We start from the raw sequence: 22369 nt of genomic DNA on the forward strand, positions 1-22369 counted from the left end.
TTTCATCCTTCTGTCAAGATGGCAAGTTATGGAGTTATTCTAGTTTTTTCTAATGTTTTAGCCTTGCAAATTGTTAAAGTTGCAAGGTCACACACTTGTTATTGCAGGTTATGCTCTTATCTGAAGAACAAATGGAAGATAAGTAGAAAGGAATTTCTCTTGCTCTGTAAGCAGACATAAGTAACTTGGCTAAGCTTTTTGTGTGTTAATGCCTTTCCTCTGTATTACATGTATCTTTGTTAAGGATCTTTCCAGATTCCAGTGAATCTTTCCAGATTTCATGCTTTTATTTTAAATGGCTTTAAAGCATCTGCAACACTTAGGGCAGCAGCCCTCAAACTATCCACTACTCTGTACATCACATGAGGAAAATTGTAGCTCTGCTGCCAAAGCTTAATGTCCAAACCGCTTTTTGTTGGGTTGTTTAACATTTATTTATTAATCTGCATAAAACATGTTTTCATGAGGAAATCCCAAGATCATTTACTTATTTGTTAAACAGCTTCTTAATTTCTGCCTGCTTAATTTCCCAGGTAAAATCCTTAATGATGAAACTGCTCTTAAAGAATACAAGATAGATGAGAAGAACTTTGTGGTGGTTATGGTGACAAAAGTGAGTAATCATTTCTTTTGAGTAGAAAGCTTCATTAATTTAATTCTATTTTTTCTTGGGATGAGTTGTTGTATATGTCCATCCTTAAAACCAGTGGAATTTCATCATAAGCAAATTCAGGTCAACAGTAAAAAGCTTCTGTGAATAGATATAAAATATTGCTTCACAGTCTTGGTTTGCCCAGGCTGATTTTTACTTTTGCTGTATGCTGAATATTTGTATCAAACTAAAAAATTGCTAATGGCTGATTTTACTGTTTATTCTTTTATGTCTCTCTGTTATTTTTTCCCTTTTATTATTAAAAGGAAGAAGGCAACCTAGGTAGTTTGTGGTTAAATCCTCTGCATGGAGCTCTTCCAGCCTTGCCATGTTGCTTTTCATAGTTCATGGCTTTTTCTTCTGTCAAAATCAACAGCATAAACCAGTAGAGACAGGATACATCTGGCAGTAAACAAACCTGCGGGTTTTGAAAGACTGCAAGTGCAATTTATAGGGAATGGCTGTGACACGTGTTTGAAGTATGTCTTCTCTGAACCACTTGTCAGGCTGCTTCCAGGAATCAAGCCACTGTTTTTCCAGGCATTCCAGACCATTGCGATCTGAATAAAACAGGCTTCATCTGTGTTTTTGAATATTAAGTTAATTTCAAAGCTAGAGTTCCTCCTCCTAACAAAGAAAACAGATATTCTGGTGCCCCTTATTTCTATCTGGTAATAGTAAACATAATTAAACAGGTGGGCTTGTTAAGGATAGCTATTGTTGCTGCCTTCGTGAATGAACAGCTTCCTAGTCTGTGGTTTGCCACAGGGGTATTTATCAGTACAAGAAAACAGGTGCAGATGAGATATCAGAGTCCAGTTTTTCATTTTGTTGGTAGCAGAAGACTCCAGAGAAGTTGTGCAATTGCCACTCCTGGAAGTGTTCAAGAAATGTGTGGCTGTGGCACTTAGGGAACTGTTTAGTGGTGTGTGTGTGGCAGTGCTGGGTTAGATTCAATTGTTTTAGATTATTCTAAAGGCAGATCTATGATTCTAAAGGCAGATCTCCATGAATAACTGCCAAATTTAGTATATTCTGATAATAAAGGACCTGTCCCTTTGGCATTTCTTCAGACTTACAATCTTTTTGTTAGTCTTGGAGCTCAATTGCCCTTTCCTGATTCTATTGCGGGTAAGACATGCCCAGTCATGTAGGCACAGACTGCTAACTTTGTCTGATGCTCAGACGTTGTTGCATTAAGGGTTTAGGAATCCAGCAGAAAATAACCCCCCTTGCATTCCAGCTGTGTCAGTGTTTTTCTTTGAGTGCTTATTAAGATGTTATTTGCTGTGCCCATCATGTTGGAAGCTATTCATTCTTAGCTTTACCTCTCTTTGCAGACAAAGGGAGGAAGTAAATGTTTTCTTCTTCAAGCAGGCAGTGTCTGAAAGTGGTGCACCTTGAATAAGTAGTTTTGTTAAAGTTCAGCTATTTCCCTTGGAAAGGTAAAGATTGGGGTCAGCTTTCTCAGCCCTTGGGGCTATTTCTATATAATGGGATTAATACTGCATCCAAGAAAAGTTCAGGTTTCCATTAGAGATGTGAAAATAATTTCACAATTGCATACAAGTATTATTCACTCTAAATATTCTGCTGTAAATTTGGTAGTCCTTCATTCTGCTGTTTCCTTTGTGCTTACTTCATGAACTGAAGTATTTGAGATGTTATTGTAGTGCTCTGAATGCAAAGATTGCATAACTGAAACATGTTGCAGGTAAAGTTTATTTTAGTTTCACATCTTGTGTTCCATCAAACAGCATTTATAATGAAATGTGATTTCTGTCTTAATCACTTTTCTCCACGTCTGAGTGGTGAAAAAAAGCTTATGATTGTTCTGCAGGTGTTTTTTGGCAACTCTCTTCGTTTCTTCTATAAAATGTGCTTTTGTAAAACACAGGATTGCATTCATATTTAGAATATTGTGGTCTGTAAATATTTAGATCTTTGCATTTCACTTTGTCCTCAAAGTGTGAGCGCTCAGGTGTGTGAGTACTTCAGTGACGCTCTCAGTTGCTTGTTTAAACACATTGAAGGGCGTTAGAGAATTAATGTCTTGCAGTGTTTTAATGTTGTCCTTGACATTGAGGCAGCGATAGCAAACACAAATGGTCTTAAGAGAACTTAGAGAGGCATGGATTTATGATCTTTGTTCTGTGCCTGAACTCTTTTGTCCTCCTGTAGCCCAAAGCAGCAGCTGGAGCGACTCAGCCGTCAAATGCCACTTCCACTGTTGGCTCAACAACTGCAGCTCCCACAGCAGTTGCTGCACCAATCCCTGTTCCTGCCCCTGTGCCAGCTCCTGTCCCTCCACCATCAGCACCAGATGCAGTGGCTTGTGAACCAGCACCTGTGAGTGCTCCAAAAGAGGAGAAGCCAGAAGAAAAACCACCTGAGGCACCAGCTGCTGTCAGTCCATCATCAATTGACAGGTATGAGTAAGCCTCCAAAACTGGGTTCCCATTTCTGTTGCTTCTAGTTTTGATTTTAAGTTTGTATTACAGTGCTAGGCCAATCACTTTCTCCATTCTATATAATTTTTCTTCTTTCTTAACTGTAATTCAGTCTCTGACTCAAGTATGATACTACTGGTTGTAAGAAGGACCTCTCCTTGCTTATGCCTTCTCCTGTGGGAAGTGTGGTCTTGGGAACACACCTGTGGAGGGGAGAGTTAAATGACACAAGATTTGAGCTCCTGTTAGGTATTTCAGAGTTGCTATCCTGCAAGTTTCTTTTCAGACTGAGGATATTCACCTGCAGTGGGGATCTACTGCTCAAAAAGCTCTTGAAGTCTGAAGAGGAATGTGTCCTGTCCTGCTCATAACCCTCTGATTGTGCTTTTGATAATGTTGGTCAGATTCAAACCATAAATTTCTTATTGCAGTTTGAGTCTCTTTAATTTCTGCCAAGAGCTTTTTCTTCCAAAATGTTGGATGTGGTATTGATCTTAATCATGTAATGCCTTAAAGCTATGAGGTTGGTTTTTTTGGGTTTTTTTCCTGAGTGTTCTTTGACCCATCTGCAGGTAATTAATTGTGAAACCTGGGAAAACTTTTCACCTCAATTTTCTACAGTTGAGAAAATCAAGTGGAAGTTAGAGGTTTCATCCCTGTTGTATGCAGTTGCCTTTTTTTGCTTAAGTTGCTGAAGTACAGCATGGGATTAAAATGTTGTTAACAGGAATTTAATGGACCCTGAAGTTCTGCATAGCATCAAATCTTCATTTTCATGCTCTGGGCTTTAATTATTTGTGTGTTATTTCTGGGAATACTGGTGCACAATACAGTATTTTTTAAGCGATTTTATTTAAACACCGTTGAATATTGATTTGATGATAACAAAGCAAAATTTGTAATTGCCTAATGTCTTGAAAAACTCATCACAAATTTCTTACAATAAATACACAAATTGATGATTTAATTTTGCAGTTCTGAGAAACGAGTATCTCTTCAAAATGGAATGCAAATGAAGTTTCATTTATCAGTCAAATTCACTTAGTTGTTAAAAAATATGAGTGGGGTTATTTTCTGGGTTTTTTTTTCTCCCTGCTCAGTGTGTCCAGTGGGTTCAAAGATCAATCTGTCATACTGAAATAGTGTTTTTCATGTGTGGATTGCAGTTTTGTAAAACTGTAGTAAGGGACCCTCAGTGTACACACTTGACAGGGAGGAACAAAATAATTTAACATAGACATCAAAGTTATCACCTGCCTTGATTTCAGTGAATACTGTTTGCTTCTGATTTGCTTTAGAAGCTAAATTACTAAGGCAAGATTTATTGACCCCAAGGCCAGGCCAGCTGGCGTCCTGCTTTGTCTTTGATCTTTTTTTGATTGTAATTCTTAACTACTGACAGATTCTAGTGAAGTACTCTTGTTGGAACAAATTATTTCTTGTATAGATCTTACAGAGATCTGTCTAAGTGCCTCGCTGGATTTTTGTGGTATCTTCTGAAAACATTCAGATCAATCTGATGATCTTTCACTTGCTGGTAGGAGTTGCCAACTCTGGTAGCCTGATAAATGTGAGACTCCTGCAGCTCCATGTCCTCCAGTCTGTCATGTTATCAAGACTGTGTATTCCCAAAATATACACACAATATGGATATACCTGTAAATATATGTCTGGCTGCTTAGGTCAGCTCAGGCAGGGAAAATCTCAGCACTCATGCAAGATACATCAGCCACATCCACTTCCCCTCTGGCTGTTAAGAGCAAAGCCCACTACTGCAAAAGGAATATGTAGAAATCACAAATGAAAATTAGGAATTTCTGTTTAGGTAGCTGGCCCCTTAGAGTTTGCTGAGTTTTTGGTACCAGGTCATGGGGACTGCCTTAGCCCTGCCACCTTGTTCAGTCCCTGCTACTCAGATTGCCATTGCACATGCAGACAGACACACACAGAGAGAGCTCACCCAGGACCTGGCTGCAGTCCTTGGCCTTCAGACTTCCACTCTGTCTGGTCTCAGCAGTTGCTGGCTCCACAGGTGTCTGGATCTCCCTATCTCACAATTCCCTGTCCCTGTGAACACTTGGAATTCCACCTACACTCGTGTGTAGAATAGAGACACACACATCCTGTATGATGAAAAATTTTTAGAAGTAGAATTTAATAAAAAGACAGGATGGATGGGTGGTGAGGTGCAGAGCATGGCCAGGCAAGTGTTTCTCATGTATGACTGGCCCTTTTTCTCCTCTTTTTGCTCTCTTGACCCATGCTTTTCTTCTGCATGGTGCCTTAAGCTTTCCTTTCCCTGCTTTTGGTTCTTCCTCTACATTTCCCCCAACACTTTTTCCTGGCACCCCACAGTGAGTTGCACCACCCTGTAGGCTGTTATGCCCTTGAAGGAGTCCTGCTGACCCACCCTGTGTGCCACCCTGAGACCAGGGGGCTGATGCTTAAATTTTGCAGCCCTGGGAGCTGGGCACCCTTGGCTATGGCTGATTAAAACTGGTATTCCTCTGCCTAGTGTTCTGCCTCTGTGTTCCTTGCTGTTCATGGAGGTGAGCCTTTAATCCTGTAATTTAACAACTTTGATAACTTGAGATGGTGTAATTGCAAATGTTAGCAGTTTATATTCCTGGGAAAGCAGTATACTGAGATTTTAATAAGCGCTTGCCACCAACCTCCTTGGCTCCTCATTGAGGTCAAACTGGTGACTGTGGGGAAGCAGTTAGTGAGACTGCTGTGTGCTTTTGAAAATCCACCTTGTTCTCCCACCCTTGAAAGCATTCAAGCAAGCAGATGGCTAATCCCTGAGCAGATGGGCAAGAGCCAAACTTCTGGGGGTAGCGGGGGAAGGTTGGCCTTGTTTTAAAAATGCTAGCATTGTAAGTTTGTAAAATCTATTCTCACTACAGGAGCAAAAGAGAGCTCTTTGGAAAGCTTTGTTGGTTTTTTAGAAACAAAAGGGGCTATTAGAGTTACAGCTGCTGCTGCTTTTTTTTTTCTTTTTCTTTTTTTTTTTTGAAAAACAGGAAGTTTTCCAAAGTTTTGTAATTTCCATTGCACTTGTCTTCCTCTTGCAGTACAACAGGTGATACATCTCGATCAAATCTTTTTGAGGATGCTATAAGTGCACTTGGTAAGTGGAGAGTTTTTTTAAATGTAGACATTATTTTGGTGCAGCAGAAACACGACGGATTAGCAGATGTTAACATTTTCTTCTGTATCTGTCATTGTTAAAGTTATAATCAAACTGCTCTTCTCTAAGACCTGAAGTTGATATCTTGGAACCAGCTTCAATATTCTTCTTTACTGAAGAATATTTCCCTTTATATACTTTTATGGTGTAAAAGGAAGATCCTTGCACTTCTGCTTTTTTCCCCCATTTGCTTTAATTTCTCTTCTAACTATTCACTTTGAAGTAGCTTGAATAGAAGACTGGATGTAAATATGTGTGTGCTTTTCACTTTTGCACCCCAGAGTGCAGGGCTGATAAAATGGCTGTCTTTATTATTCACTTGTTCCAGCTTTGAAAGTACTTTGCTTTTTGACACATTGAGATTAGATAAATTCACCAGATCTGCTGCTGTCTGGGCTGAGAAATGAATGCCTCCATGTATTTACAGTCAACTTACTCTTATTTTGACAGTTTAAATAATTTTTGTTTCTCAGTGGAATAGACAGAATAAAGACAGCAGAAAGCTCTGCCCATCATTTATGCTGATTTGGGTAGCTAGGAAATTATTAGACAAACCCTCAACTCCTTACTCCTACTGAAATTTTTGGGTTCTTTTGGAGTGTAACAAATTCAGGTGCAGAAATAAGGAGGAGGTGGGCTTTTTATTCTGTCTTTTGTCTTTAAATATGAAGCTCCAATTTGGTACAAAGAGTGAAACCAAGTAAAGAGTTTTACTTACATTTTCATGTGGATATATTGGAGGCAGGTGCTATAATTAAGCAGCTCAGAGTGATTTAGAAGCAGCAGTAATATTTTACATTATTTAGTGGTAGCTACTAGATTTAGTCTGTCCAGTTGCAGCTTAGCTCTTAGGTGTGACATACGGTTTTACATTGTGTGATCCAAAATAGCTGATAGAGACTGATAGCAGGAGACAAAAATGTAACACTTAAACTAAGCTGGCTGAAGTGATTGTTGTTACCAAAGGTGCTTCCTTAACCATTCATATTATCTAACTGGCCAAGATGATGTCATCACCAACCCTAAGTGTTAACAGTGTTGATCAGCAAGTTAAATGAAGCTGGTGGTCTTGATTCAAATATCTTCAAACTGGGGAGAAAAACCCAAAATATTTCAAGAGCATCACCTCAGGATCCATTTTGTATGGTAGTTCTTTGGTTGATGTCTGATGGAGTAAACACATGTGTCCCTAACATGTTTGGAAATAAGAGGTATTGAGTGTGATTTTCTGGGTAAGCATACTGTAAGTGTTGTCAGCCAATAAATTTTCAAGAGCAGTAGGCATGAACTTCGTTGTTCTTTTTCTTTAAAAACTATCCTGAAGGGAATTTGCTTGCACAAATTGATGGAGTATGTTTTCACATCCTAAGTTGGATCTGACACGTATTCTAACTGTGGCTTCTCAATTGCATTGTCTGAAATTAATTGACTTTGCTTTAAAAACAGGGATTGTTTTCTATAAATGCTGAAAAGTGATGTGGCTTTGTGTGCTACGTGAATATTTGCACATCTTGCAGTCCTTGTGCAACCACATCTTTCACAGGAGCAGCCTAAGATTTCTTTAGGGCATAGGACGAGAATTATTGTGGGGAGCGTGATGAACGGGATTTGTGAGTTAATCCAGCTTTAAAATGTTGCTTGAAAGATAAAAGCAAAGAGCAGAATCAATTCAGCGTTGACCTCAAACATTTCCACTAGCACTAGGGACAGATAGGCCCGACTCTGTATTATGACATTGCTGGTGTGCAACTTCTGAATTATTATTCTTGGTCTCACTCTTGCACAAGTTATGAAGTAGACTGTATGGAGTACATGCACCTACATTTTCAGTAATTCTGTTTTCCTCCTTTGGCTTTTAATTGTGCCTTATGTAGCAGCCTGTGCAGAGCTAGCCAGCCTTTTTGCGTCTTTTTCCTTTGTCAAATCTGCTAGTCTCTGCCTTGCTTATATTGAAAAAGCAATACAGAAGTGTTCAAGTAGTAACTAATTACTTCAACAGGTGTTCTGTCTGCTTGGTTAGTTTCTTAGGTTAGGAGTGGTAAGGGTAAACTAGTGGTAAGGGGAAGGGTAAACTAGTGCTGTGTAAGGAAGAATGTGAGCAGAAGTAGCAAAATCATTGTGTTGCGATGATTATTGGCTTGCCTTTTTTGCTTCCTTACTTCTATATATATAGAAGTATGTATCTTTGGAGCAAAGTTTACGTGTTTTTTTTTATTTTACGTTTGAAAAAATGCAGGTAGATGGGAAATGAATGATCTTGTAGTTCTGGATGAAGACATGAAGAACTTAGCATTCCTTACACTCAGGTTGGCACTATTACTTTGAAGCCCAAATAATACTCAAATTAGTCAAGGCTTTTAAATCCTTTATTTATGGATAATGCACAAGTACCCTTGGGCTAGGGCTGTTTTATTGTTTGTTCTTGAGTATACTGCCCTAAGATATACACCCACTGATTGTTTAGAAGCACATGTTAAGAAACAGGCAGTGGGTCTGTATTAATGTTGGCTTGAGTTAAACACCTTCTCCCTAAGGGAATAAAACATCATGTTTTCTTTGCTTCTTTTAATTACAACTTACTTGTCTTAACAAAGTAGCTCTTGTATTTGTTTCATCTGGGATTTTTTAAATGTTATCATTAATTAGTTGTTTTTTATGATGACTGTTAATTGTTTAACTTTCCTGTCACTAACTTGATAGTTGCAGAGTCAGTCAGTGGTAAGATTTCACTGAGATCAGGAATACCTTTATCCAAGGAAGGAGATGGTATTTTAATGCCTAGGTTTGTTTGTGACTTTTTTCCTGCCAGGAATAAAACCTTGAAGATTTGCCCAATTACAATGTATGGTAGAATAGCTCCTTTTTCCTTTTTCTTTGTAATTGTACTACTTGCTGTCTGCATTTGAGGCAGGAATATTAAATGAATTATGAAAAGAGATAATAATTGTCCTTACAGTGACATTAGGGTAGTGAACATTTGCCCTTAAATAGTTCCATATATAGTGTGTGTACCTTTTGTCTTGATTGCTGCAGGTGTGGAACAGTTTTCATCTATTTTTGCTGTAAGAGGTGGGGGATTTGATGTGATGGATGTCTAGTCAAATGTTAAATTGAGTGAGATAAAAATTAAAAATTAAATGAGATAACTTGGTTTCCTGAATCCCCACTGAAGTCTTGAGTTTCCTAGATACAACTTTTTAAGTCTTATGCATGATTTGAGTTGGTCCATACTAAGTTGATTTAATTACTTTGATCATCATCACCAGCATGCAGCAGTATATAGCAATATCTAATCACAAATTGTAATCTATCTAACAACAGCATAGCAGAAAGTCTTTATTTGGAAAATCCTCAATGGCTAATAATTTGACAGGCAGATTTCAAATTAATACATTTCCAAATGTAAGCTGCAGGAGACTTCTCTTGATTACATCAGGAATTGAATATTAGCTGTGAGGATGCCCTTGACCTTAAATGAAAACTTGAAGAGAGAACATTATTTCACTTACAAGTACAGAAGTATCACAAGTACTGCTTTTGTCAGTAGAAGTTTACATTATTTTCATTACCCTTCACTATTTCAAATCAAATTCATAATGAAACCACCGAATATATTTGGAATTAAAGCCACAGAACCACAGCATGTTTAATATGAAGTACTCTTTTCAATGAACGACTGGAATTCAGGTGGAAATTACACTTACCCATTGAAACTTTTTTGTGTGTGTGTGATTATTTTCATCTTATTCCCTTAAAATGCTGGTCCTGTGACTTCTAGTGACCGGTCAGTCCTATGAGAACATGGTGACTGAGATCATGTCCATGGGCTACGAGCGGGAGCAAGTGATTGCAGCACTGAGGGCCAGCTTCAACAATCCTGACAGAGCAGTGGAATACCTTCTGATGGTGAGCACTTACCTTACCTGCACCTTTGTTTTCCGCTTAATACCTCTCACTTTGATTTTTGTGTTATTTTGAACGTTACTCAGTTGCTGAGAGTGACATTTGCTATCTGGAAAGATGAGATTGAAATTTTGACAGACATGGTGTGTTACAGAAAACACTGAAGTAATCCCTAACCACCTCTACCACTTCTTTGCTTTCATTTTTTGTTGACTGATAATGCATATGTCTGTAAAGTATGTCCAGTTACAGCGACAGCTTTAACTGCCAGTGGTTTTGTGTCACCTCTTAGTAACAGCATTAGTAGATTGTACTTTTGTATCTATATCATCACCATTCTTTAAGTTCCAGTTCACTGTTTTTGTTAAGAATGCAGTGTTCTTAATATACTTCACAAACAGAAAGGTTTGAGAGGGTGTTGTTTTGAACCGTGCTTAATTTAACTGGTGTTTTCATTTCAGCAGTGTTTTACAGAAGAAACACTTTTCATTTGATAAATAAAGCTTGAAGGGTTAAATGAACTTCACTGGCATGAGAGGAAATAGAAGTGTAGTTTCATTTCAGTGAAAACCCTGGGCTTTTTGGATTTTTTCTTACTGCATACCTTAATCTGACAGGTGAATTGTAACCACATAGAATCTGTCTGATTTTGTTGCTTAATCAGTATTTCCGGTACATTTAATTTTTGCTCTGGCACACCATTTTTTCCCTGATGAGATTTTTCCTTTTAGCAGGTCTGTACTTTATTAAAATCTGGCAACCAGATATCTTGACCTAATCCTTGCAAAATACATGTGGATTAAATTTCTGATTGATTGATAAGAAATCTGGCATCTTTACCTTCCAGTTATAAAACTTCAATTTTGTTAATGAAGTTTTCCTTCAGTAGTTACAACTTCAAGTCCCTGGCATGCTTCCTACTTACACTAATGTTCCCAAGACTGTAATCTTCAGATTTTAAATTGGCAACAAATGTTTTGAGTACAATAATATGAAAAGTTTAATTCCCAACTAGCAGTAGGCCAAGCAAAGGTGAATGCAATAGCTCCCAACTCTCTGTCATAAGTCCTCAAGTTCAAACATTTGTTTTTCATGTTGTAAAAATGTTGGGTTTACTGTTCATCTAGTCTGTAAATACACCATGAATTCAGTGCCTCCCCTAAGTGTTTGGCTGCTATGTGTGTGGCAGTCCTACACTGTGTGCAATTCTTGTGCACTCAGTTTCTGGCATTCCCCTCTGGCATTCCAGTTTATTTCTGTTCAGGAGCTCCAGAGCAGAGATAGACTATCCCTGTGATGGAGCTACATGGCACATCTGCCAAATGCTTTGACTGCTATGACCATTTAATTTTTAGTCCTTCAGTAGGTCCTGTATAAAAAGTGGGTCCTTCTGTTATGTAAGATGTCCCTTTATGTGTCGTGTTATCCTTCCCTGGAAAATATCTTTTATTTTTTTCTTCCTCTTCCTCCTGCTGGAAGGGGGAGTAGGGAGGAATGGTCTTGCTCTTGGAAACTGTGTTAGATGGCAGAGTTTTACTGTCCTAGAAGAATCCTTTTGCTGTAGATGGTCTTTATAACTGTTCTGGATCTGCTGGGGTCTGAAGATGTTCCTTATTCTCCTGCTGCATCACAAAAAGGGTCTTTTTAGTTACTGTTGATCTGATCTGTGGAGGACACTGTTCTTTGACCCTCTCTCTACATTATTGCAACCAAACTAACATCACCACTATCTTTTATATAATCTGCAGATTAGGATTAAGACATTGAGATCTATAAGTGTAACAACACTGCCCAGGTTTAAAGAACCTTGGTACAGCAAGGGTAAGGTGTTGGGTGGACTTAAATTGTAAATAAAGCACAGCTGTTCATCAGATGAGCCCCTGAAGAGTCTACTTGTTGTCCATGGTTCAGATGGCAAGTTCTTCAGTTTTCATGGCATGATCGTTGAGGATTATAGATGTAATCCTGTGGTTGTGGAAGGAGTTGCAAAAGATGATCTTGATTTTTCTATGCCCCACACTCATGTTTGGGGGCATTTACATTCAGATCTCTATTTCAGCCAAGGATTTCCTAACCTCTAGTTAAGAAGGAGTTTTGTCATCTCTTCAGTAACCAGCCTCTTTGTCTGGATATTTTTAGGGAACATTTCTTTAGTGTGAGTATAGTCAAATACTGAACATAATTTGTAGAGAGGTGGTCAATATCCTGTGCCTGTCAGTGTTTCAGAGGCATTTGGACAGTGCCCTTTATAGGCTTTAACTTTTGGTCAGCCACGAATTGGTCAGTCAGTGCGACTAGATGATCATTGTAAGTACCTCCCAGCTGGAACTATTTTGTTCTCTGTTCTGTGCAGAAGCTGGACCTGGTGTGATTATTGCCCTGCAGAGAGCAATGTCAGCTAAAAACCGCTGTACTGCTCCGTTAAACAGTAAACAATTGTTTCATCCACCATAAGGCAACAGTGGCCTTTTTTGCTGTCCAAGCAGTGTTTGCATTCAGAGTGGCTTGTGTGTGGTTTAATACCTTGCTTTATTCTGTTGTGTGGCTGTGTGAGCAAGGTCCATACGCCTCACTGGCATTGTCTGATTGCAACTGTACACTGTCTCTGTTATTTGGAGAGTGATACTTCAAGCTTGTTTTCAAGAGTTAAGATGATGTTCAAGATGACAAATAATTTCTAAGTAAATTTGTTTGAACTAGTTTGCACAGTCCTTCCATTCAAGAGCAAACGCAGAAGTTTAAACAAGCACATGTTGTTTGATCTGGACACAGATTGCAGTGATGACGTATGCCTGTGAGTAGGTGAAATCAACTAGTAATTTCATAAGATTAACCCAAATTGTTACATTATACTTGGATTGCCAGAAATTACTGATTTGATGGGAAAGGTATTTAATCAGTGGCTCTGTAAGCCACTGATAAGGAAGAGTTACATCAGAATTATACCATGAATGGAATCCTCCTCCCCCTCAGCGGAGGGAGGGATGTGTACCAAGCTTACTGAGCCATGTGAAGGTAATGAAGTGTGTGACAGGGAAATCTTGCTTTTATTCCCCTGAGTGGCTTAAATGTGCTTGATGATCAGGTGATTTATACCTTGATGTGCTTCTTAATTAACAGGTAAGGCAAAGAGCATTGCTTGAAGCACTGTCCAATTCTCCCTTTCTAGATGTGCCCTCTATATTAGCTGTATATTTGTCCTTTTTGTTCAGGTGTAATGATGAACATACCATGTGAAGATCATGTTACAGCAGGACTTTTAATCTACATTACCTACCAGTGATTTTTATGGTAGGCTTGACAAACCTCTTCATTGTCTGGTTACCCTGTAGCTCTGTAATATTTTCACCCACCCAGTTCCTTACATTTTGTGGTTCCCCAACACAAGGATAACCCTCATTTGGGTAACTTCTCTGGGCTGTTCCATCAGGGTTTGTAGTAACATTCTTTGTGTCAGTCACATGAGTAAGTTTCCAGGCTTCAGAAAGGTAGATTAAAAGGACTTGGTGCAGGGGTTCAGTGCCAGTGAGGAAGGCAGGATTAGAGTAGGAAGGATTTCCATGCAGGAGAAAAGTAGTAGAGTGAGTTATCATTGTTGTATAACCAGCATTCTAGTTTATAATAAAGTTGTGTTTTAGCTTTGTCCATTTCAGCCCTCTGAGCAGTCAGTTCCTGTATAAAGTTGCTTGCACATAAAAAAAATAAAAAGCAAAAGTTAACTATGTTTTTTAAACTTGCTAAGGCTGGGTGACATACAGACCTTTACACCTTTAAGAGTTAGTGAATGACAGCTTTTCATTGAGGAAAGAGGGCCCAAACTGTGTTCTTGTATCTCTTCTCAGTTCCTTGCCAGTTGTATGGAATTGTTAATCTTAGCATTTTGTACTGCAATTTGTTGCTGTAATGTCACTTTTGCACAACAACATAACATAGTGTAACAGTATATTTAGTTTACTTTTTCACTCATATCAAATCTCTTTAAACAGGATTCAAAGCAAGTATTTTTAATCAGGCAAAGTGTATTTTAAAGTGATGCAGGGCATGCTTTGCTGCCTTTTTATACAAATCACACTTTTTTTCCTGCCAAAAAATAAAATTATTCTTTTCACAGTGTTCTCTGTCAGTTGTAAATGCATAACTCACAGAATCTTGTATTTGCAGTGAAAGCATTAAGTTTTTAATTTTTTCCACCTTCATTCTGAAGCTCAAATACTGCGTGCAGTTGAAATGTGTCTGTCAGCATTCTGTGGGTAATGATGTGAACTGTGGTTTTAGGGTATACCTGGAGATAATCAGGCTGTGGCTGACCCCCCACAACCACCAAGCACTGGTGCATCTCAGTCTTCAGCAGTAGCAGCAGCAGTAGCAACTATACCCACGACTACTAGCTCACTAGGAGGTAAGATTGGAGAAGATGTGATAAACAATGTGCCCTTAACCAATCTATTTTTCAGTCAGATTTAAATTCCAGGTACTTGTGAGCTCTTCAGAGGGAATTGGGTAAGAGCTATTAATGTGGTAATTCCAGGTGTGGTACTTTCTTGGGACCATGACTTGTTGTATGTCGCGTGCAAAAATTTTTAAAAATGCAGTGAACTTGCACAATTTCTTTTTTTCAGTATTCTGGATTCTTAAGTGCAAGACCACAGATGAGAAAACACAGACTGTGTTTTCTCTCACTTAAACTCTGATTTTCTACTCTGTGACTGATTGGGGACTGTCCACTATGACTATATAAATATATTTCCCACACAGAAGCTGGGATATCAAGGGAGAGACCTGAAATTAAGCCATGAAGTGTAGCACTGGAGAGACCTATAAATGACCTAGGACTCCTCACTCAGCAGTGCAGCACTTTGACAGTGGTTGGTGCCTGCTGAAGAGAAGGGTATTTATCATGTATTTACCTCCCTCTTAAAGGGAGATAGATAAATACATGAAAGGAGCCTAATGAAGGGGTAGAAAAGGTCTGTCTAGAAATGGTGCTCAAGATACAAGAGACAAGACAGTGGATTGGGTAGATGTGTCTGATTGAGATGAACCAGAGATGAAACATCCAGAAGAAAGTGTTGGAGATAAGGACAAGGCTGTTGGATCTTAAGACTGGGTGAAAAGGAAATGCATTGTTTAATCTTAGAATAAAGAAGTTTTACTTAAAGCTAGAGTGAGAAAGCAAATTCTTTTATTCTTCAGTGAGTGGTGTATTATCCACTTTCATGTCCTGTTTCTAAAATTGCAGTGTAGGTATGCATTTCATTAAGATTCTCAGTAACTTTTTTTAAAAATGTTGTTTCTCTGATCTTTTTTTCAGGACATCCACTTGAGTTTTTACGAAATCAGCCTCAGTTCCAGCAGATGAGACAAATTATCCAGCAAAATCCTTCTCTGTTGCCAGCATTGCTACAGCAAATTGGACGGGAAAACCCCCAACTACTGCAGGTGGATCTTAAAACAAGAAAATAATGCTTACTAATTCTGATTTAGCTTTTGCAAGAGAGTCACATGTTGATGTTGTCTTGGGATCATATGTTAGTGGCAGTTACAACATTCTATTGCTGGCTTTTCAGCAGTTGTTGCTGTACAGAATGTGTTTTCTGTGACATTGGATAAAAATTTGAGACTTCATAAGAGGTGCAGAGGGGGTGAGGAAGCGGGAGGGATCACTGCAGTTGAATTTAAACATAAAAATTGTATTTGTTATAGTTAGATATAACACTTTTTTTTCCTGTGCACTTTTTGCCTGTCCCTTTGACTTCTTAATTCTCTGAAAATAAATATTTTTACTTGTCTGTTGGCATGCTTAAACTTCAGTTACTTAAATATACGTGTTTGTTTTACTGTTCTGTGCATCACAGCAAATAAGCCAGCACCAGGAACATTTTATTCACATGTTGAATGAGCCAGTTCTAGAGTCTCGCCAAGGTTTAAGTGGCAGTGATGATGGTGCCAGCACTGGAGGAATAGGAGATGCTGGGAATGCTCATATGAACTACATTCAAGTAACACCTCAGGAAAAAGAAGCTATAGAAAGGGTGAGCCTTTCTTCTTTGAAATTCTTGTTGCTGTTGGGTGTTGACTCCAGTGCATGCTTAAGACCTACCTAACCTAAATTTTGTTTAGCTCAGTAGTTCTTGCATTATTTTTGGTATTTTCATACTTGGCATTTCACAGCTGTTGTAGCCTTGTTTCAAATCATATCTTTTCTTGCTTTATAGCTGTTGAGTCTAAAATATCTTAACTCTGTCTTACTGAGAAGAGGCAGAGAATTTTAAGTGGTCCAATTATCAGGACCACAGGGTGGACCCTGTGATAATTGATGAGGGAATGGGTTTCCCTCAGGAATTATTCAGGAAGTAATCCCTCTTGCAGAAGCCTCTGCCAGTACTTTTCTAAATCATGCCATGACAGGTCTCCAGGTACAAAGACCTGGCTGTTTGAGCACTGTTTGCAGAGTACTTGGAAAGTAAGAACACTCATAGTCAAGTAGATTAGTTGAAGTCAAAACTTTACCCAGTTATTTGTCTGTCCATGGCAATTAGTTAATTATTGTTTTCTAAAAGTACTGGCAAGCATGAAAATATACTCTAAGGTGGTATATTGCATTCATAAATACTGTCTGACTAAAAATGGTTTTGCATAGATGGCAATGCCTTTGAGATTTTTCTCAGGACAAATTGCAAGACTTTTGTCATACTGTGGTAGTGGTTTGGTACCCCAAAGAGAATTGTTTTTTCATCTGGCTAAACCAAAGTTTAAGTAAGGATCATTAGAAGATACCTATTTGAATATAGGTGTCAGTTCTCTAGATCTTGAGGAAACTGGCAAATAATAAAATTAGTCTAATTATTTGTCCATGTACTTCTTCACAGATCATCATCTTTAGTCTGTTGCATTTCCTTTTAAAGTAATTTTATGCAGTTGAACTTTCTTACCTCTACAGCCTGTTCTGAAACCCAGCAGAGATCCATATGCTTCTTACTCTTTCCATGAAAACCTCAAAATTTAAGTGTCTTAGTATTGCAGCTGATGCCTTCATGCTGTTTGTGGAAATAAAATCTAAGAATGGCTGGTGAGGGATAATAGGACACAGTTTTTCTCATAGTTATTTGATCTGCCCCATACATGAAATGCCTTTCAGGTGCTGTGAGGATTTTAAGAAAATCTCCCAATTGTGGAGTGTACTTGCCTTTGGCTAAAACAAGAATTCATTTGCTGAGTGCCCCTAAGTGCTGCTAAACCCTTGGCACAGTACTAAGTTCTTCTCTGATGTTCTCATGCCCTGTTGTTGCTGTGTTCCAGACGTTAATTAATTCCTTGACTTCTGAAAACTAGATTGCTCTCAGCTTACTTGTCTTGGCTGCAGCGTGCAGTTGATTTTTTAAGATAAATAATTGAAAATATGGCCTAATGTGATGTGCTGGACAGCCTACTAAAGATCACAGGCTGGGAGCTTTTGTTCCAGGCAATTTTTTGTTAAAAGTGCTTTGGAGCTTTGTATAATTGCTTAAAATGAGCATGGTTTGAAGTTGGGTTTTTTTTTTTCTGCAGCAGTGCAATGCGCCATTACTTCACGACAATACTGTGACCCGGGTCTGTTTTAGACTTACTGTGTCACTAAAGAAGTGACAAGTTTTTATGGTGGTTCATTAGACTTAATCCAATCACTTTTTCGAGTGAGGATCCTCTTTGCTAAAGGCAGCAGCAGCACCTTATTTTTTACTTGCTAAAAGCTGCATTGAGCTAGGCAGCAGTATTAGTTTCAAGAAGGCAGTAATTATTTAAGTGACATCTCAAGGCACTAGACATACAAAGAAGCCTAACGTGCAAAATGCACTTCCTGAATATGTTTCTTTTCTTCAGTTAAAGGCATTAGGATTTCCTGAAGGACTTGTGATACAGGCATATTTCGCTTGTGAGAAGAATGAAAACCTGGCTGCCAACTTTCTTCTACAGCAGAACTTCGACGAAGACTGAGAGAATCCTTTTTTCTATTTCACACCTCACACCAGTGCATTACACTAACTCTGTTCACTGGATTGTCTAGGATATTTGGGCTTATATTCATAATGCTTGGTGTATGGAATATAGGGGGTGGGTGGAAGGGAGAACATGGGAAACAAAGCAAAGAAAGCAACAAGTTTTCAATGTCTGTTTTAAATTAGCAGATGCAGAAAATCGCACAGTGTAAAAAAAAAAAATATACAACCAAAAAATCAGCTTCTGCAGATAATTAGTTCCTTCTGTAAACTGTAGGTTAACTTTTTCTAGGTTTTCACTCTTACTGTACTAGTTCCAGAAATGTAGTGTAATGCACTGCTTCATGTTCCTTTCCACTTAGTATTGACATTGGAAGTAGCCTGTGCTACGTAGATTTTACAGTCTGTATTTCATGGCAACACTGGATAGCAGCTTTGTGAAATCTAAAAGATCTGAGCAAATGTAATCCTGAATGCCAAAATAGGGGTATTCGGGTTTTTTTCTTCAGCTGTTAAAGTAGTGCAAGAAACACAGTATTTTTGTCTAATGCTGAATTAGAGCAGTGTTCGCTTTTTTCTTTTTTTTCCAATGAAAACACATTACAGTTAAATGTGTCCTGATTATTGAGAAACACCACCCCCTCCTTTGACCCCCTGAAATTATCTGAGAAACTATATACATACAGAAAAAAATTATTATCCTGTTTACATATTTTCTCTTTGGGAAAAAAAAAATATAGATACCTAATTACTGTTCTTTTAATGTTATCTTGCAGTAAAAGTTTTAAAAGCAATAGATTGCATGTTTGGTTTTGTTATATGCACTCTAGTGAGTTGAATATTCTTTTTCTGCCAGCAAACAAAATGCAAGCTTAATTTTTGTCTGCTGCAATGAGACTTTATCAAATCAAATTTTACCTTCCCAACTTTGTTGAACCAGCTTTTATAGTACAGCTGTAGGTGTTCTGTTGCTCTTGAGTAGATTGTAGTGTTCAAGCTATTTCTGTTAAGTAAGGACTTTTGGGGATTTACTCACTTTATAAGGATGAGAAGTTCAAACTTGAGATATCAAGCAAACTATGAATTTATTCCAATGTAAAAAAAATTGACACTCGAAACTTTATATTGAAAATAAACTCTGGTTACAGAGTTTTGAATCTTACTTCTTCATACCTACTTATCATTTATTTTGTTTAGTCTTCATAAAATGTTAACAATTTTTTTTTATACACTTTTACTTTTAGAGGTAATTTTGCCCATCATTGCAATACTATGAATAAAAACAAATGTAAATTTAATCTAAAACTGTTCTGTGCAACATTACCTGAACACAACATGGGGATAGTTTGATTTTTCTACTGTTGTAGTCCAATTACCTGGATTGCAAATTTACCTCTACAGTAACCAGGAAAAAATATTATTAGTGGTACAGCACTGAATTCCTGTACTACTAATGATATTAATGATTTTAATGATTTAGTGGTACAACTAAAAAATTATTTTCTGCTGAGTTTGTTTATCAGTGGATTAACTGCTTAGGTACTACTTAAGCTCAAAGTACAAGTCAAGTGTCTTGAAAAATGAGCTAAAAAGACTGAAACATTTGTATTTCATTTCTTCATTGATTGGCCATAGTCTGAAAAAAATATCTGCACAAAATAATGAAATGTATTAAAGCCTTTTACTTTTTTTTTTCTATTCTTATACATCTGTAATATTTTTCCAGATAGTGTGTATTTTAATTATTCAGATTTTATTCTTTTAAAATTTCATAGGTGAATGTCGTCTAAGTGATCAGTAGCACAACCCAAATCTATTAATAGGAGATGTGATACTGCTAAATAGGAAATAAGTCTTTCATAATGTTTTCATTTTAGAGAAGTTAACATTAATACCTGAGTCAGCTAGTAAACATCATCTAAATAGGATTCTCAGTTTGTCTGTGAACTGGGAGAGATAGATTTTGGTTTAACACTGCATGCCAAAAGGGGCTGTTTGTTATCTCTAAAAGGACCAGCTGTCAGGTACTTGAAAAACACCAAATTGATACAAGGACTTCTTGAATGTACTTTTACTACATAGCTGATACCTAACTAAGACAAAAGCTTTTAGTTTGTGGGAGTCTTCTGTACTGATCAAACTGCTATGAGAAATAACCATTCCTTCTCTAGGAGGGTGGAGAGTAAAGCAAGAATGTCTGGGTGTTTCAGTCCACTCCCTCCAATTTTGATTTTGAAATGTTTACTTATTATAAATGTATTTGAATTAAAGTCTGTTGAGCTTGTTCTTTGTAAAAAAAAAAAAAAAAAAAAAAAAGACAAAAAAAAAAAAGAAGCTAGTAGCTTTGTTCATTTGTAACTTTGTATGCTGAGTGACTGAGGGATTTATGGCTGCTGTGTTTGAAGCCTTACTAGTCATGCTGTTCCCGTTTTTTCCAGCAGTGAAACAGTGTTTTTGTGACTTCTGATGAACAACAGGTGTCTGACCTTACATGCTAGCAAAAACTGTTATCTGTCCAATAGCGGGATACTTGCCAGGGAGAATCATGTCTCTCTTTGTAGTAGCTGCCAAAAGGGAAGAATACATGGAATTCATGTGGTGTTGAGGAGGTGTGACCTGAGCAAGCTGCCTAGGTATGTTGTGCCTCGTTTTCTACCAAGTACTACCGGGAGCTGTCTGCACAGAGTGCTTCTCAGCTTCTCTGCTGCAGATCTCTTAGGGATTTGGGGATCAGTTTCCTCAGGGCTTTCTGAACAGTAGCTGAGAAAATAAAGTATTTCTTCCTAAGTTTTGGTACTGTAGTCCTTACCTTTGTTGTAAAACTTCTGAATATCTGCTTAGACAAAAGCTATTTATGATGCACTTTTAATTGGGATTAAAAAGTTACTCTGAAGTCATATTAATTCTGTAGTTGTCTGTTCTTAAGTCCTCTCTAAAGCTGCATTTTGATGCTGTGGTTCATTTACCTCGTCCAGAGCTGCCTGATGAATCCAGCTAAAACCCAAGCAATTTTACTGATTAAATGCCCAGTTCTTACCCCACACTAACAGAACTTTTTAGGAATGTGAGATAATCACTCCTGAAGTCACATTGTGACTGATTTTGGAGTGCTGGGTTGAGCTTCACTTCAAGAAAGTGCATGAATGAATCAAACAGAGTCACAATGCCAAGTCCTCAAATAATGCATGCATATTTGTCACCTGTGGTTTCATTGGACATTTCATTTGGTTTTGTAGAGTTTTGGAGGCAGACACATTTTTCTTTTTTTTCTGATTTCTCTTAAATCCAGCTCTATGCACAAAACTAACCTAGAATTTCTGCACTTGAAAATACTCTAGTTCAATGGAAACAATAAGGTGGGAGTGGGGAGAACAGCTGTGTCAGTAACCTTTTTAGTTGTTCTTCCTTGCCTGGTTTGGGATGCCAACAGTGTTCAACACACCATCCTTTGAAAAAATTATTTTGACACAGCTACAAACATCACTATATAGTTATGAAGCCACAATTTACAAAATTTTGTGTCTTCACTAAACCATCCAGAAAAGCAGGCTTATTCCACCTGTGATAAAGTGATGTATGGGAAAAATTTAAGTATTCAGTTACCACTGAATGCATGACTGCTGCTGATGCTGTATCTGCAGGCTGCAGCTGATGTTGCTGACTTCTCATTGTCAAGTGCCAGTTCTGTATTGATACATTTCTTCATAGAATATAGGACCTGTGAAGGGGAGAAAAAAAAAGGTTGTTAAACTTCTTGGGTTTTGTCAGGACTCAATTTCTTTCTTGCTGTGCAAGAGAAATAAATGCTAAACACACACAATTTAACTCCAGTTCTAATCAAAGCACATTTTCATGAAGACACCAGCATCTCTGGCATTTCCTGTCCAAACTGCAGTGTAACTAATAAAGGCAAATATGTGCTCTTCAATAATGGTACTAGTCTGGAATAACTTAATAGTGGTAGAGTCTGAAGATCTTCCCTCCACGTCATCCCTTTGCTTTGGCATTTTCCAAATGGAAAATTGGTGAGCTGTTACAAAACATTATCTGCTGTGTGCCTCCACTTGCTGAAGGTCTGGCACTAAAAACAGTCCTTAAGGTTTTGTGTTGTCTGTACTCCATGCAGTTATGCCTCAGAGACCTGGAGTGCAAAATGTCTTTCAAAATAGGTGTCTCTCTATTTTTATATGGCTGCACA

General features: G+C 37.9%; 1 protein-coding gene across 1 annotated transcript in view; it reads left to right on the top strand.

The window, feature by feature from the left end:
* Nucleotides 1-21074, top strand: part of RAD23B (RAD23 homolog B, nucleotide excision repair protein) — a 35770-nt gene extending 14696 nt beyond the window's left edge. The window contains exons 3-10 of the mRNA XM_059836844.1: nt 534-613; nt 2834-3081; nt 6177-6232; nt 10071-10198; nt 14471-14594; nt 15507-15634; nt 16051-16227; nt 18056-21074. Of these exons, the coding sequence (XP_059692827.1) occupies nt 534-613; nt 2834-3081; nt 6177-6232; nt 10071-10198; nt 14471-14594; nt 15507-15634; nt 16051-16227; nt 18056-18169 (1055 nt within the window). The 3' untranslated portion in view covers nt 18170-21074. The remainder of the gene's footprint in view (nt 1-533; nt 614-2833; nt 3082-6176; nt 6233-10070; nt 10199-14470; nt 14595-15506; nt 15635-16050; nt 16228-18055) is intronic.
* The last annotated feature ends 1295 nt before the right edge of the window (nt 21075-22369 follow it).

Source organism: Haemorhous mexicanus, chromosome Z, assembly GCF_027477595.1.
Source record: "Haemorhous mexicanus isolate bHaeMex1 chromosome Z, bHaeMex1.pri, whole genome shotgun sequence".
In the NCBI taxonomy this organism is placed as follows: Eukaryota; Metazoa; Chordata; class Aves; order Passeriformes; family Fringillidae; genus Haemorhous; species Haemorhous mexicanus.